At 39.6% G+C, this 17,751-nt stretch overlaps 1 protein-coding gene across 1 annotated transcript; it reads right to left on the bottom strand.

Annotated features, from left to right (window-relative positions):
• LOC114738896 (probable phosphoinositide phosphatase SAC9) lies at nucleotides 1-16,912 on the bottom strand (the record flags this gene model as incomplete). The annotated part of the gene is made up of 10 exons (XM_028926957.1): nucleotides 1-415; nucleotides 2,813-3,040; nucleotides 3,151-3,609; nucleotides 3,699-3,890; nucleotides 10,969-11,793; nucleotides 12,981-13,409; nucleotides 13,810-14,049; nucleotides 14,498-14,668; nucleotides 14,818-14,925; nucleotides 15,650-16,912. Coding segments are annotated over 10 exons (4,194 nt in total), but the record flags the coding sequence as incomplete, so codon positions are not given.
• Between the last annotated feature and the right edge of the window lie 839 nt (nucleotides 16,913-17,751).

Raw genomic sequence — 17,751 nt, 5'->3', positions numbered from 1 at the left:
TTGACAACGCATAAAGCAATTAATTTTTCCAACACGACATTTCATAAGTAAATATAACTACATTCATTAATACAACAAATTGTGAATATGGCTGCACGAGCAATTAATTTCGAGCAAAAACTACGCTGCATAGGAATCAAACTGCCGAGAGGCTAGCCCATTTCCCGAGCTCATATGGATCCGCATAGTAATATAATTTAATTCTATTGGCCAGAGATAGTCCTGCTGCCAATGGAGAACTAGTACCAAAATCATCTTGTTCGGAGGGGTCATCTGTAAAAGCGGCAACATCTCCAACAAGTTTGAATAAAATTCTGCGAGTTTGTATGTGACTAGGGAAATCGAAGTACATTGGTGTTCCAGCCCTGGCCTCTGGTAACCGGTACTCAGCGATGGTTACCATACCATGGTAATCCTGCAATCAATCTCACCATCAGATCTTCAAAAAGTGGCAAAACCCATACATTTGCTACTGAAATAGATAGTGGTACATAGTATCAAATAAAGGGAATAATTCAATTAGTGCAACCTCTCAGGCTCTCAAGTTTTTTTTAAAATACTTTAAAAAAAAAAAAACTTGCACTGATGTATAAACGTCATACCCACTTCTTCACAACATAACCCTGAAACCCTTGCTAACAGGAAAAACAGCCAAATGGTCCAATGCACACCACGAAGTGAGAAAAACATTACAGATACATAATACTAACTGTAGGTCATGCTCAAAACGCATCTAGTAGCATATCTTAGAAAAGGTCATAAAAACTAAGAATCCCGAGAAAATAAGCAATTTTGCATCCTTTATGATTAATAAATATAACTGTTGGGGCCCAGGGGAAGACAGAGAAAACATCATTCGTCACTTGACAGACAAAAGATGCCTCTTGATAGCCAAGTAAAACTCTATTGAATCCCATTTGGCATGGATCAAAGACGCTATTGAGCTAATGCTAAGTTGTTACCTAGAAGTAACACACTATATGTTGAATGACCTAGGGCTGCTCCATTAGCACCCAAGTGTAATGCGTAATGAGTAAGGGTTCCTACATTTATTTGGACGAAAGTCGGTAAGGAAATTAGCCTAGGAGCAGGCTTGGTAGCTGAAAAATTGGGCCTTCAATGAGTATATCAATGGAGGCAGTGGAAGGATTTATGTGAGGAAAAATTAACATAATGTGCCTTCAAGAAATTAAGTGGGTTGGATTAAAGGCTATGGAGCTTGACTATGCAAGTTAAACTTTGGTACATAGGGGAAATCAAAACAAAGAATGAAGTTGGTATTATTTTTGAGAAGAATTGGAAGAAGAATATGGTGAAAACAAAAAGAATTGAGGATAAGATCTCATTCTTAAGAATGATTGTTGTGAGTGATACTATTAATATCACAAGTACCTATGCGCCTCAAGCAGGGACAAAAGCAAGGACAAGATTTGGAAGAACTGGTTCAAGGAATTCCACATGGAATAAAAATTTTCATTGGCCGGGAACTTCATGGTCATATTGCCAAAGATGCAGGGCCATATGCAAGAACTCACATAATTTTAAGATTGTTGACCCTTGTTTTAAAAAGCAGGAGGAGCATTTACTCACACACAATAGTAGATCCTCAAGGTCGTAAATTGACTTCTTTTCAGCAAGAGAATGAAACTTAGGTTCCATGAATTAAATTTAGGTTTCAAAAGATTTTGTTGAAAATAAGTTGCAAATATAGATTCAGACAATGCAAATATGGGAGTGTTAATTGCAAATCAAGCATTTAAGTCTCCAAGATTACTCTCAGTAATTTGCAACTAACATGTCCATATTTCCAACTGAATAAATATTTGTAGTTTACCTATCAACAAACTATTTTGAGACCTAACTGTCATTAAATTGATCTTTTGGGACGTAAGTATCATTCTCCTCGTAAGAATTTCCTATAGAAGACTCTATAAAGTTTGATAAGGCATTCCTTGAAGAATTGGACTCTATAGCGTAGGGTCTTGGGCCTTGATCTGCTTGTTAAGAGTAAAAAAAACTTTCAAGAGAGAACTACTAGAGGAAGGTGATTGAGAGGGTCACGACTCAGAAGTGCTGACAGCATGGGGGATGAGATGGCTTAGAGGGTTAGGCAGGTTGTTATAGCAATTTTAGGCGAATAAAAATGTCTTGGACCTAAAAATAGGAAATCTTGGTGGTGTAACAGAATCCAGCTCAGCATGATAAAACAAAACATGTTGAAATAGATAGGCACTTCGTCAAGGAAGAGATTGAAAGCGAAGTAGCATGCCTGACCTATTTTGATGAATGCATAAACAAGCTGGACATGATCAATATCTATGATCCAACTCGAAGGCAAGTGTGGAAATATTCATCATTCATTTTATAGCTGTTATTTTAGCATTTATTAGTTATTATTAGACATTATTAGGTTTTATGATCTTTTATTCTCTTGTCCCTCACTGGGTGTATATATTCCGATGTGACCTGTCATTCTGAATAAGAAACAGTTTTTTTCTTTTTTTGACATTCTCCACAACAACATGGCAAGTACATGCAATCTTTCACATAGCTTCAGTCAACATACCCAAGTACAGCATGCTCCAGAGTAGATACAGAAGAGCAAGAGCAGTAGTCACAAATAAATCATAATTTTTAATACAAAATAAATCATTATATACCACGTGAAGAAGGTTCTAAGAATTATGATCAGGGGAAGAAATAAAATGAACAAAATCAGAAGTTTTGAAAAACACAGCACTTGATAGGACTTCTGTGGATATACAGAGACCAGCGGAACACATAAAGCAGTATAAGTTAATCTACTAAGTACCTGGAGAACAGATACTTGTATATGCAACACAGCTGGGGAGATGTATCTATCATCCACAAGGGCCAGAAAATTTTGGCCATGAAAATTTGAAGTGGGTGAATGAGTAACCCGTGGCTTTATTACATTATAAGCATCAAGGCGAAATCCAGCAAGCAAGGGCGAAACAGGGGACAGATACAGCTCTAAAACTAGATCATTGTGCAATAACCTCTCAGCCTCAACTGGAACCTAAACAAAAGTTTCATCACTGAAATATTTGAGATGAATGAAATATTGGAACAAACTCTAAAAACAAACTGGTTTCCACAACGGGTTAAGGACAAATTAATATGGCATACCTTGAATCTATTTAATTGTGGAGATCTCTCTAACCATGTCCTCAGGTTCAACTGATCAGTGCTTTGCTGTGACTGAATATCAAATTCCTTCCTAACAGGGCTTCCAACTACTAAAATCGTCTTGGCATGAAGGCAAGGTTCACTTCCATCAAATCCTCCAAAAGAGGCTCGTCGAGTTACTTTGGCAAAGGGGTTCTCCTCTAGAGCCAACAGATTAATTTCATTTTCAAGATTACATGAACTTGAGCCGGGTTGCTGAAGGCTGAATGTTATCCAAATTATTCGACAACGAACTGACTTTTTGAAAGCAAAAGTTATATGTCTAGGCACTTTATGTTCTCTTCCTGACTTTTCTATCCCACTAAATGCTGCGGAATTCTTGATCAGAGAGTGGACATCCCATTTCCCCATAAACGATCTTTCCTCCTTGTGTATTTTATTACTTGCCCAGATTTGCACCTGCACCAACATAATGCTTCCAGATTTTACTTATTAATTCAATAAACAATTAAAAAAAATACTAGAACACATGGATAATGTGGACTTACAATTGGAGGATCAACCAAGGAGTAGCCACATGGACTGACAATTAATATAACCCCATTAACATCAGAAAGGTCACCAAGAACAATCGCAAATTCAACAGACGAGGCACTAGGTGGTGCTTTCCAATATTGAGAACCAAAATCAAATGGCGCAAGCAATGACAATGAAGGTGCAGAATCTATTGCTGTTTCAACCTGCTATTGTAGAGTTAGTAAATAATATAAAGAAACTAAAGAAATCATATAATGTAAAGACTGCAAAAAGGAGAGAAGGGGTTCCTCTTTGCCCCACTAATGAAACTAAGAGCTCACGCTATTCAAGCCATTACGGAGATGGAAAAAACTTGTGGGAGAACTAATATACCTATCTCACACACGAGTAGATATAAACTGTGTCAATGTAGTAGCTCATTTCATGAGTAAGCCATAGGAAGAATATATGGAAGCAGTTTTCAAAATTCTCAAGATCTTTTGATGGCGTTCTTTTGAAAAAAGTGGATCCAGAGATATTGAAGTATATGCTAATGCAGATTAGGCTTGCTTTGTAATAGACTTATTGATTTGGAAATAATATGAAATATGTTTCTTGTATTATTCACATTGAGAATGAGGAGATATATACACAAGGGAGGAGCCTAGGCATTAATGGCTCATTATTAGGAGATAATATCGTATCATATCTAATCTGATCCTATGCTATCATATCTGATATCCTATACTAATTACAATAATATTTCATATCTTTACACTCCCCCTCAAGTTGGAGCATAAATGTCAATCATGCCCAACTTGTTACAAAGATAGTTAACCCGAACCCCATTTAAAGCTTTAGTAAGGAGGTCACCCAGCTGATCACTGGATTTCACATGTCCTGTTGAAATGAAGTTTTCCTTGAGCTTATCCCGAACAAAATGACAGTCAATCTCGATGTGTTTTGTGCGTTCATGGAACACCGAATTAGATGCTATGTGTAAAGCTGCTTTATTGTCACACCATAGTTTTGCTGGTAATGAGGTTTTAAGACCAACCTCCTTCAATAATTGATATATCCAGACTATCTCACACACAGATTGTGCCATAGCTCTATATTCTGCCTCTGCACTTGACCGTGACACCACATTTTGCTTCTTGCTCCTCCAGGATACCAAGTTTCCTCCTACAAAGACGCAATATCCTGTAGTGGATCTTCTAGTGGCTTTTGAACCACCATGATCAGCATCACAAAAGCACTCAATATCTGTGTGACCATGATTTCTGTATAATATCCCGCGACCTGGGGAACCTTTCAAGTAATGAAGTACATGTTCTAAGGCTTCCCATTGTCTGATAGTAGGTGAGACCATAAACTGGCTAAGTACACTGACTGGATAGGTAATATCAGGACGGGTCACAGTCAGATAATTCAATTTTCCAATCAATCTGCGATACCTTTCCGGATTCTCAAACGGTTTGCTCTTAGCAGCATCAATGGGATTCTCAACTGGTATGCTCCCATCAGCATCAAGCAATGGATTATAAACCATAGGAAAACTGTTTGGTGCAGCCCCCAGCTTCCCTGTTTCCTTTAACAGATCGAGGACATACTTCCTCTGTGTCAATAGTATGCCTTTCTTACTCCTCAAGACCTCAATTCCGAGGAAGTACTTCAATGGACCCAGATCTTTTGTTTGAAAGTGAGAGTTAAGAAAGGATTTGAGTGATGAGATCCCTGAGGAATTACTCCCTGTAATCACAATATCATCCACATACACAACTAATAGAATCATGCCGATGTCTGTTCTCTGATAGAACACAGAGTGATCACACTTGCTTTGACACATGCCAAACTTCTGCACAACAGTACTAAACCTGTCGAACCATGCCCGGGGACTCTGTTTCAGGCCATATAAGGATCTCTTGAGATGACATACTTTCCCACGCTCCCCCTGAGCAACAAAGCCTGGCGGTTGCTCCATGTAAACTTCCTCAAGAAGATCACCATGCAAGAAGGCATTTTTGATATCCAACTGATGGAGATCCCAGCCATAAGTTGCTGCCAGAGAAATAAAGAGACGAACAGAGGAAAGTTTTGCGACAGGGGAGAAAGTCTCAGAATAATCTATACCATAGGTTTGAGCGTAGCCTTTAGCAACCAAGCGTGCTTTAAGGCGATCAAGAGAACCATCAGCACGGGTTTTAGGGGTTAAGACCCATTTACACCCAATAGCCTTCTTCCCTGCTGGTAAGTCAACTAAAGTCCAAGTGCCAGCCTGGTCAAGGGCCGCCATCTCCTCCTCCATAGCTGCACGCCAACCCGGGTGGGCCAAAGCTTCATGAAGGGTCTTAGGCACGGAGACAGAATCTAAGGAAGAGACAAAGGCACGAGAAATAGGGGAGAGGTGGTTATATGAAACAAATGAAGAAATAGGATGGGTGCAAGTACGTGTACCTTTGCGAAGAGCAATGGGCAAGTCAAGGGAAGGGTCTGGTTCAGGAACCGGAGGTGTCTCGGAGTGGGAGATAGGTGTCGGCTCAGGATGCAAGATACTCAACTCAGGATCTGATGACGAAGCAGATAGTGGAGGGGCAGAACCTGGTGCAGTAACAAGGGTTTCCTTTGAACGTCTTGTGTAAACATGAGACACGGGTGGTCGTGCAGGAGGCTGAGCAGGAGCCAGAACCGGAGGTGGTGGAGTTGACAGTGGGACAACAGGGTATACTAGAAGATCATCCTCTTCCGCAGAGGGAGGAGGTACAGGAGAAGTGGAAGGAGAAAAATAGGGAACGGATTCTTGAAAGGTGACATCTGCAGAAACAAGATAACGATTAAGAGTAGGAGAGAAACATCGGTAGCCCTTTTGAACCCGAGAGTAACCAAGGAAGACACACTTAAGAGACTTTGGATCTAATTTAGAGACAGAGGGTCGCACATCTCGGACAAAGCAAACGCACCCGAAAATCCTAGGATCAATGGGAAACAAAGGTTTGGAAGGAAAAAGGGTGGTGTAGGGAATGGCACCATCAAGGATGGAAGAGGGCATGCGATTAATGAGGAAGCAAGCGGTGGAGACAGCATCAGCCCAGAAAGGTTTCGGAACCTTCATGTGAAACAAAAGTGCTCGTGCCACCTCTAGGAGATGACGATTTTTACGTTCGGCAACACCATTTTGAGCTGGTGTATCAACACAAGAGGATTGATGGAGGATGCCGTTTTGAAGCATGTAGGACTGGAATGAAGCAGAGAAGTATTCTTTGGCGTTATCACTTCGTAAGGTACCAATGGAAGAATTAAATTGATTCTTAATCTCAGCAGAAAAGGCACAAAAATGAGAAAATAATTCGGAACGATTTTTCATTAAATATAACCAAGTTGTACGGGAATAATCATCAACAAACGTAACAAAGTATTTGAAACCAGCAGTGGACACAGTAGGACATGGACCCCAAACATCAGAATGAACTAACTCAAAAGGGGATGAAACCCGTTTATTGACTCGAGAGACTAAAGGAAGACGATGATGTTTAGCAAACTGACACGACTCACAATCTAAAGATGACAAATATTGAAAATGAGGATAAATCCTTTTTAAAGAAGACAAAGACAAGTGACCCAAACGGCAATGTGCTTCAAAGGGAGTGACACCACCGGTACAGGCTACTGCATGCGAACCCTGCTCGTCAAGGAAATAGTGTCCACCAGATTCATAGCCCCTACCAATAATCTTCTTCGTCAAAAGATCCTGTATCAAGCAATGATCAGGAAAGAGTGAGACCCAGCAGTTTAATTGGCGAGTAAGTTTACTAGGGGAAAGCAGGTTAAATGCAAGGTCAGGGACATCTAGCACAGATGACAAGGGAATAGAAGGGGTAGGTTTAATAGTGCCAGATCCAACTACTCGGGAATGGGAGCCATTAGCAATAGTGATAGTTGAAGGATTGGCGTAAGAATTATAAGTGGAAAAGAGATGGCGGTTACCTGTCATGTGGTCAGTAGCACCAGAATCTATGATCCATTTGGAGGAAGAAGAGACAAGAGCAGTAGCCTGATTACCTGTAGCAGCAGGAGCACTCACGGATGATGTGGAGGATTTTAATTGGGCATATTCATCAGCGGAAATCGTGACCGTGTCCTTGGCTAGCGTTGCCACATGTGCAGAATTATTACGTTGCTGCTTATTTTGCAGCTTACGACACGTACGCTTCGTATGGCCCGGTTCTTTGCAGTAGTAGCATATCACTCCACTCGACTCTGGAGTCGCTCCCCCTTGCCTTGAATTCCCACGGTTAGTCGTTCCACGACCATCATTTTGGCCTCGACTGATTAGTGCACTAACAGGAGCAGTGGTAGGCAGTGATGAAAGATTCTCAGTCCTCATCAGACGAGAGAACACCTCCTGAAGGGTAGGAATCTCAGACCCAGACAGAATTTGAGAGCGAACAGTTTCATATTCAGGCGGAAGACCAGTGAGAAAACTCATAATAGCCATGTTCTCTCGTTGGGCCTGTTGGACCTTCAGATCAGTACTAAGAGGCATAAGAACATTCAATTCTTCATACATCCGTTTAAAATCCATGAAGTAGGTCTTGAGAGGGCGATCCTGCTTCTCTGCGCGATAAAACGCTTTGCAAACCTCATAAACACGAGAAATATTACCCTTGCCTGAGTATAAAAATTCTAAATAATTCATCAGTTCCTTAACAAATTCACAGTGAGAAATAGAAGGAATAATCTCACTGTCAATGGAGTTGCGAATCTGTAAGAAGAGCCGAGCATCATCCCTTAACCACGATTGACGGGTGTCTGTGGTCGGAGGGTCTTCAGTTAAATGATTCTCCTTCTCAATGCTCCGTAAGTAGATACGAATAGTTTTACTCCAATCTAGATAATTCGTCCAGTTTAATTTGTGCTCAGTAATCTTAACGACTACGGGAACCACCTCAGAGGTAACTGTAGACTTAGTATCACCCATGAGAGATAAATAGAAAAGAGATAATAAGTCTAGCAATGACAGGAAAGAATAAGTAGCCACAAATGATCACTCCAGGGACCAAACAACACCTCCTACAATCTATAGAAGGCAGGAACAGCAATACCAGTCTGAAAACGTTACTGTTCACAAGGCACAGTAACCAAACAGCTCTGAATCAACACACAGGGGACAGATCCAGACCTGAAAAGTACCAGGGATGCGCCGGAAAATGCAAGACGAAGTCGACGAACTGCTCGGACGGCGAAAAACGCGGCGGCGCGTGAACAGTACCACCGCGGGTGACGGCGCGTGACGGTCACGCGCTGCTCGGACGGCCGCGAAACTTCAGGGATCGGCCGGTCGGCGCCGTGCGATCCTCCCTGGCCGGCGCGTGCTCCGTTCAGAGGCCAAATACAGAAGCCCTAATGATGGGCACAAAGCTGGACGGTAGGAACAGTACGTGTACGGCGCAGCAACGTTCAAACAGAGGGAAATTACTCCTAAACGGACTGCTCTGATACCATATTGATTTGGAAATAATATGAAATATGTTTCTTGTATTATTCACATTGAGAATGAGGAGATATATACACAAGGGAGGAGCCTAGGCATTAATGGCTCATTATTAGGAGATAATATCGTATCATATCTAATCTGATCCTATGCTATCATATCTGATATCCTATACTAATTACAATAATATTTCATATCTTTACAAGACTAAAGGCCCATTCCAAGATACTGTACCTTTGTGTGGGGTACTTTAGTCACACAGAGGAGCAGGAAACAATTTGCAATGGTTTATAGTAGTGTAGAAGCTGAATATAGAGCTTTAACACTAGGCATATGTGAAAGAATGTGGATTAAGAGGCTATTGACAGATCTGAAAATTAATGTTGGGTCACAAATGAAGATTGCTATAACAAAATGGCTACTGATGGGATTGCCAAAATCCCATACATTATGATCATGCAAAGCACATGGAGATAGATTGGATAGAGCCTGGTAGATCTGGCATATGAGCATGCAAGCAGACAAGTGGTAGGTTTGCTTACTAAAGCTATCACAAGGTTATGGAGACTTGTTAGTATGGGATATTAAATATCACACTGACTAGTACAAGACACTAAATAGGCTATTTGAGTAAGTTGGTTTTCCCACCTATATAATTACCTATCAATTGCTATTAGTGCTAGATTATTTGTTGTTTCTGGTTGAGCAGAGGGCCACCTATAGAGGGTTCTGATTAGGCACGAGCCAAGTGTCATAAAGTGCAACTGCTAGGACGTCAACTTTCCATAGGTTGCTAATAAATAAAGACTTGGTAGTATGGGATGCTAAGTCCCCACAATGAGTAATATGGGATGCTCAAGGAATTTAGCGTTCCGTAAAAGGCTATCCACAAAAGATTCTAACAAGAAGGAGACCAGGTGAAGTGTTATGAACTATAGCTGCTAGCATGTTAGCTTTTTGTGGGTGGCCAACTGATGGGGGCTTGGTAGCATGGGGTATTAACTCTCACATTGGGTAGTACGAGAAGCGTAAGTGGGTTGGTTCTTCCACCTTAGGTACATATCACACGGTTTAGATTTGAAGAGTTCAGTAGCAAGCTGGAAATCAAAATGCTGGACATCAATTCATCAGCTTGAGTGGAAGCATGGGGGATGTTACTGTATAATGCTGATTAGAATTTGTTATCTTTTATCTTTATTAGGTATTGTTTAAGCCAATTTTTTAGGAGTTTATCCCTTAGCATTTATATTTTATTTCCTCTGATTTTCCTCATAAACTTCAGCAATTTGAATAGCAGGCCTGTCGCTATCTACCCTACATATTTTTTCAGTCATCTTGCTGGAATATGTGAAATTATTCCCCATGGTTGCTCAACCTGTAACAAGTTAAACTCCTTCAATCCTTAAGTATTCATCAGCTACTAATTAGAATATCATCTATCAATTGGAACCAAGACCAAAAAATTCTGAAAACTAGTGAGTTTAAGGTACCGCGTGGCACCTTAAACCTTAAGTTCTCAAATTAATCTTCCTTCCCCTATGACAAAGTGACAATTCTCAGTTGCCTTGCAATACTGAATAAATCTTTTACATGATTAGTGTTTGATTGGTCTAATCACTGCTGAGACTAGTAATATGTCTTGCATCTCAACATATTTTAGTTAAAAACAGAAGCATGTAGTAAAACAATGTGTATGAAGACACTGAAAAAGCAAAAGTGCAGAGGACAAAATCAGAATTAGCATCCAATTAAGAAAAACAACAGAAGAAAAGAAAGAAAAGAAAATGGAAGAAAGAACAAAAACGAGATACCGGGTGTAAAAAGCTAGCAAATGGAAATTCAGCAAGGGATTCATGTCCATCGAGCAACTGCTTTATGGCCTCACCACAAAACTGGTTGTCCATGGACTGATTTTTTTCCAAAAGACAATCTGAAGGTGATGATCCAATAATTTGCTTCAAAGCATTGTAAGCTGCCTTTTCCACACGAGCACCTCTTCGCAAGCTAATCAAAACCCTAACATAGTCCAACATCAGTGCATCAAGCACAATACCCTGGCAGCATCGTTTACAAATTGTACCATCAAGTGTTAATACACGATTGAGAGGGACGTCAACTTGGCAGCCATAGTTTGATCCGCCCTGGCTGGATGCGTTATTAAAATTTATGATCTCTGGTGAATTATGCCCAGCAAGCAGGAGTGCCCCTCTCCCAGCGCAGCAAACTCTGCAAACCATTCTTTCACATTGAGAACACAGGAACGTCGGTTCTGAATGTCCACCAGATGACATAACATCGGTTTTTTTACATTCAGTGCGCACCTCACACTTGCCACCTAAACAGGATTCCCCAATTCTGGTAATATTCCAAAAATCTATAGCATGATCATCAATACTTTCCAGACCAATAGAAGCAATTAGCTTATCTTCGAGTGAAGCTTCTCCAAGTAGCGCAAGAGTGTTTGCAGCTCTAGATAATCTTCCCATGTATGCTTCATCAAGTAGTGTATTTGGATTTATTGTTGCAGGATCCAACCCAACAGACAGTAGGGCTCTATCCCTTTCAGCAGCAGAAATGTTCAGCTGCATGCGTTCAATTTCAAGTTTCATGGCTTCTATGAAGTTTAGTTTTCTCCCCTACAAAAATTAAACAGGCAATGAATTGCATCTCCTTTAAATGCTGTCTGCTAAATTATTGATTCAAGGTGAATATTTGTCACACTTGTCAGATAGATGTTCTCTATTTTTATTAAAAATGAGAATCATAAGTAAAGAGACAAAGTACGGAATGATGAAAGAGAAACAAAAGAGAGGAAGATGAACCTCATCCAAGCAATTAAGCTCATTATTCCTCAGCACATTAATAGCGATGGACAGATCTCAAAAGACAACACTAACCTATTCCTTATTTATGGTAAGACGTACTCCCCCTAGTCTTAAATGTAGAAATTAGATAGCTAATCCATGTAGATTAAGAAAACAAGTTAAATTAGTTATTTGTAAAAAATGTGCGTTAATTTCTATGAGATACCCTTCCTTTTAATCATTTATACTAGAAACTTTCATCCACCAAAGTGTTCAATCAAGAGGGCAATTTGGACAAAAAATAATAAATATGGGAGACTTAGGGCAAAAACAAACTCCTTAATTAACTCTTACATATAAAATTGGAAGGAGTAGGCGAGTAGCATGGCACCAACGAAATTACGAGCATGGGTTCCAACACCCAATACACCAATTGACTACATAAATGCACATCATCATAAAGTTTTGGCCTCCTAGCCTTCTAAATCAAATCAATTTTGAAGTTCCCCAAAGTCCAAACTCAAAGGGGACACCCAACATTAAAAAAAAAAAAACGAGGGAAAAAAAAAAAACTAAACTAACAACTTATTCCACACAGGCATGCTGCTGTAAAATTGTGCGTGTGGTTTCCATTAAATATATTGTGAAAGGAAGTTAATAACCTATATAACAAATTATAAATATTTTCTTTTAGCTTCCCTATAGAGAAAGTGTCCGCTTTAATTAGTGCGCAGAGAAATTGGGGGTCCAAAGGATGTACTTATAACTGAAGTAAAAAAAGCTAAAGAATGATGTAACGGTCCAATTTAAGTAGCATGGGGAAAAAAACTGACAGAAATATATAATATATTGATGACTCACACACATGAAACAAGCAGCCAAACTAGTTAAGAAAGCCGAAACCAGTAATAGAGAAAACAAGCAGAAAAAGAAGAGCAAAATTTAGATTGTTATTCTGTATGGGTAAAACAATAAAATTAACAATTGTTCCAATCAATGTTAAGGGTATAACAACATACCAAACTCGGTCCTGTAAGAGATTTCAGGCAACTTAGATATTGCTCAGCACCGGGATCTGAACTTGCATCTTTAACTGCAGAGATGTTGTTATCACTTTTCACACTCTGATATTCAACAACTGCTTGATCCAAGAAATCAAGTGCATCGCTTTCATTATGGACAACATTTTCAGTACCAGGTTGAGCTAGTGGGTGTGCAAGTGGGTCCTCCCCAGTCAGAAGGTCAATGAAAGGATCTGCAGAAGTGCTTCTTTGCACAGGTTGTGACAACTTTTTCGGGGATGAAGAATTATATGGATTCCTATCTGAGCCTGATAAAAAGGGATTGCTCTCCTTTTGAAACTTCTTGACATGCTCAACTAATCTTCTACCAGGGCCTTCATCAGTAAGCATGCCCCTCCAAGGAAGTGTAACTCCAAGGATCTCAATCTATAGCCAGAGTAAATCAGTAAAAAGAGAATAAAAGTGTAAAAAACAAAATTTATAATCCTCCCTGAATAATAAGACTACAGAAATAATATATTACTAAGACAATTGAGATAGGCTTAAGGTACAAATTTGTCTCAAAACTGCTACGATTTTAATCTTCCACAGCATATTTGCACCCAATAAACTTTCAGGCAGACAATGCTTCTTAGTGTAAACTTCAAATTTGCACCTAAACCCATTGAGATATGCCCAAAGATGTGCAGATGCAATTAGAGCATTCCACCATGGATTTGATAATCAATATACTTGGATGAATTTTGTATGAACAACATTCAAGGTCGCATTTTTTATATCCATCCAGAAATTTATATCGTGTGAGAAATAGTTCTGATGTCTCTACCTCACCAAGAGTCAAGTTACTCCTTCCTGAAACAGCAGGATAAAAGGTAAGCGCCACTACACGAGTTAGGAAGTCTAGCTCTCCTTCAACTTCCTCAAAATCATACAGTGACAAGGACAACATTTCTTGAGCACTTAAGCGAGAACCTGCCCCAGTTATAGCCATATCTTCTGCACTAATTGCCCCAGGTAGGGGTATTACTATATTTGTCCCATTTGCACACTGTGGAATAGAAGCACCCTGCCCATAGATGCCAGATGAGACCAGAAATCAGAATTCAAGTTAGTTCAATAACAGACACAAGAAATTACCTGCAACCATATACATAACAAGCTAGTAGTCCAATAAGAAACAGGCCACGAGTTGCAAAACTTAGTATAGCTAAAACATCTCAATCTCAAACTTTTGCACAGTCAATTGAAGTTTTTCTCTTGATGACATTATAAAATTTGAAGCTACTCTAGGTTCCCACTAATGTTCAAACAGATCTTGAATTATAAGCTTTCTATTTTATATTTAAGAAGATAAAAATTTACATAAATTATGTAGAGTCTACAATCATATAGATCACTAAAATGAATGTGAATGCCCTCATCTGCTTCAATAAGCTAGCCATCTCATCCTGCAGTAATATCAAACTCATCAATGAATTCCAAAAGTGATGATGTAAAGAAGGAAAAACAGAGACCTCGAGGACTAGGTTAAGCCCATCCAAATAACGCCCTGTCCTTACATCAAGAGTTGATGGAAATGTTGAATCATCTGCACCATGGGATATTGTAAGAAGAAGCTGACAAACATGGCAAGGCTCACCAAGATAGATAAAAACTTCAACAACATCAGCAGGCTGTGTGCAAATCTGAGAAACATAAAAGGAGAGATTCTAAGTGAATGAAATTGAGAAAGCTTATATGAAAATTATGGAAGAATTGAAATATAAGAGAACAGCTACAGCCACAATTTATGCATCAAGTTCCCTTCAGAAGAAAAAGAAATAATTAAGCATACCCAGACCAGATCTTTGCTCTTGAAGCTCAAAAGACTAGCTTCACCTCCAGAACTGGGAAATAAGTTTGCAACAGGCTTGAGAAGGAAACCAGATGGTCGAGAGGGTACCTGTGACGATTAGATATCTTCGTTATTTGATGACTATTCTTTATTGAAAGCATAGGAGTTAAAAATGTCAACAACAGAAAGTTTTATTGTGCAAACAGTATTGTAATTTCCACAGTCAGTGGTAGTGGAATATGAATATGAGGGTAATAGATAAGAGATCCCTAAAGGCCACCCGGGGGGGGGGGGGGTTCAGTTTGGATTAAGATCAAGGAAATTTGGATAATTCCAAACGCCATTCTCCTATGCATCATTGCATCATCATTCACAAAAATAAAGAGATTTTACACATATGGTTGCTACACTGTAAATTTAAAGATCACTATCCTACAAGCACAACTTTGCAAGAATTTATCTCTAAATTGTCGTCTCAAATTGTTAAATACAGCAATAGATCTCGTCTGTACCTGTTTTGCCGTGTTTACATAACTATATAACAGAATCAATTACGAAGTAATTCAAATCAATATCTTAAAATCTACCAACTTTGGGCATCGTTATTCCACCCTTCATATTATTATGCACTTCATGTTTCCTAAGAATAATAGTTTGTCACCCTTGTTTCCTAAGACTAATACTTTTTTTTGTAGCCAAGTTGCTTCTATAGGACTTGCGGTGCTTGGTTCTCCATCACCAAATTACTTTTATTTTTCCCTTCAGATGAAGGCTATTTCAAACTGCAAGCATATTTCAGAACCTACTGGAGCTTTCATTGCAAGTAACATACATGCAAAGGTTGAAGTGAAATTGATGGAAGATGCTTGAAAAGCCTCGTTCCAAGAAACATTTCTAATTGCTTTTGACGAGAACTATCCACAACAGCATTCTTATATCTTCTCTGCAAAGTGATTTTCATATTCTGTGCTGCAGAAAACTGTTTAAACTTTCCTGTATCTTCATTAAATATGCTAAGAATTTGGCTGTGCATTGCTTTAGACCCAGTATAAATAGTTGCGTGAATATCCCCAGCAAGCAGGAAAAGATCAGCTAATTGAGACACTGGAGACAGAATTGTTGATCTCTTGAAATCCTCAAACGTCATGTCAAATCTCTTCCAAGGCTTATCAGGGCATGGATGCATCCATGTCGTGGTTCTAGTATTATGGTCAATATAATATGTCTTTCCAGTAACAGCATCAGAACGCTTTTCCCAGCCAGGAGGCAGAGGAGAAGTATATCCACCATAATTATTCATTGACTGATAACCAAATGCCAGATCACTATCTAGTAAGATTCCAAGTCGTCTACATTGCTCCATAAAGACTTGGAGACAACCAAAAAAACTAGCAGCATTGGTCCTATCCAAGGAATCAGCACAGTTAAAACGAATTACCCCATTTTGATGTGTTCTCAAACAGAATGCCCCATCAAAATTGTCATTGCAGATGACTTCACCTCTGCAATCGTCAATTCGTTGTCGAGAAGGCAAATAATCCCCTTCAGAAATTCCAATAGATACAGTAGGTGCTTTCAAAAGTTTCCATAACCCTTCAATTGTCAGCTGTTCACCTTTTAATTTTATACTAGCATGCCAGTCATAATTTATCAAATGAACCCGTGTATAAGGAAGTTTTCCAGTTGATCTAACATAGTTTACAGACTCCTCGAAATGCTGAACCAAAATGGATTCTGACTTTCCTTCCCCATAGCGAAGCAAGTTAATGCATACAATGGGAACCAAAGCCTTTCGCCTGGGATTCTCACTAGCAGCTATATGTAGGTTCCGAGTATCATATCTCTTGCTCAATCTTTGATAGTACTGCACCGTTCCTCGGTAAGGATCACAATTTGAAACATAAATTTCAGCTTCTGCAGCGGTCAGTTTTAGCTCTGCACCCCACCAGATAGGAATTGTTCCTCTTCGCCAGACATATGTGTTAAAAGGTACACTCTGACCTGCCCGTTTAGGAACCCATACAAGCTGCTCACATTCCACCTCATTTCCTGTACACAAGAAAATTAAACGTATAGCACTTCCAGGCAGCGCATGAAATTATTGGAGTAACGTCAGATGAAGCATAACAAAAAATGAAAGCAGTAGTATTTTAAGTTCCATACTTCCACTACAGAATAAATTTAGGTGAAGACTGAAGTAAGTGATCAATGGATGTTTCCATATTTTATAATTGTCAGACAAGAAATCAGCACAGAAACAAGCTAAAGATTCAAAATTATATACATATCAATGTAGTTAATACTATAATATTTAATATTTAGTGTATATCTACTCCCACGATCCTAAGCAGATTAGGAGATCAGATTTAAATTTAAATTACTCCTAGATTAATTGCGTGATCCTCTGTAATCTCCGTCTATCTCAGTCTATCTCTTTTCCTTATATATATCCGATGTACAGTGCACTCTGAATAACAGATCAATATTACTCTGTATACCACGTCTTCATGGTATTAGAGCCGGCCGACGTCCATCCATCGTCGAGTCCGGCAGGTTCCTCTCATTCCTCCTCTACATCGGAGGACGTACAAGCTGGGTCGAACCCCAGGCAACGTCTGACCACGATGGACCCCCCTGGTGGATCGCCTACGCACAACTCTATCTCGACCAGTAATTCCTCAGCGTCTACGGTCAGTTTCGATGCCTCCTCCATTACCCTTGTGTCGGAAAAACTCACCGGCAGCAATTATAGAGAGTGGGCTCAAGCAATGCGGTTGGCTATTGGAGGCCGCGGAAGGCTCGGGTTGATCACAGGAGAGTCGACCGCACCCAGTGATCCCAAGTCCTCGGAGATGCAGCGATGGCTCACGGATAATTCACTCGTTTGCTCCTGGTTGATTAATGCAATGTCACCTACACTTAAACGGAGTTTTT

The sequence above is a fragment of the Neltuma alba genome, unplaced genomic scaffold, assembly GCF_004799145.2.
Source record: "Neltuma alba isolate B1F8T4 unplaced genomic scaffold, ASM479914v2 tig00013707_pilon, whole genome shotgun sequence".
NCBI classification, from domain to species: Eukaryota; Viridiplantae; Streptophyta; class Magnoliopsida; order Fabales; family Fabaceae; genus Neltuma; species Neltuma alba.
Note: the sequence above shows the minus strand (reverse complement) of the source record. Positions and strands in the feature narration are given on the sequence as shown.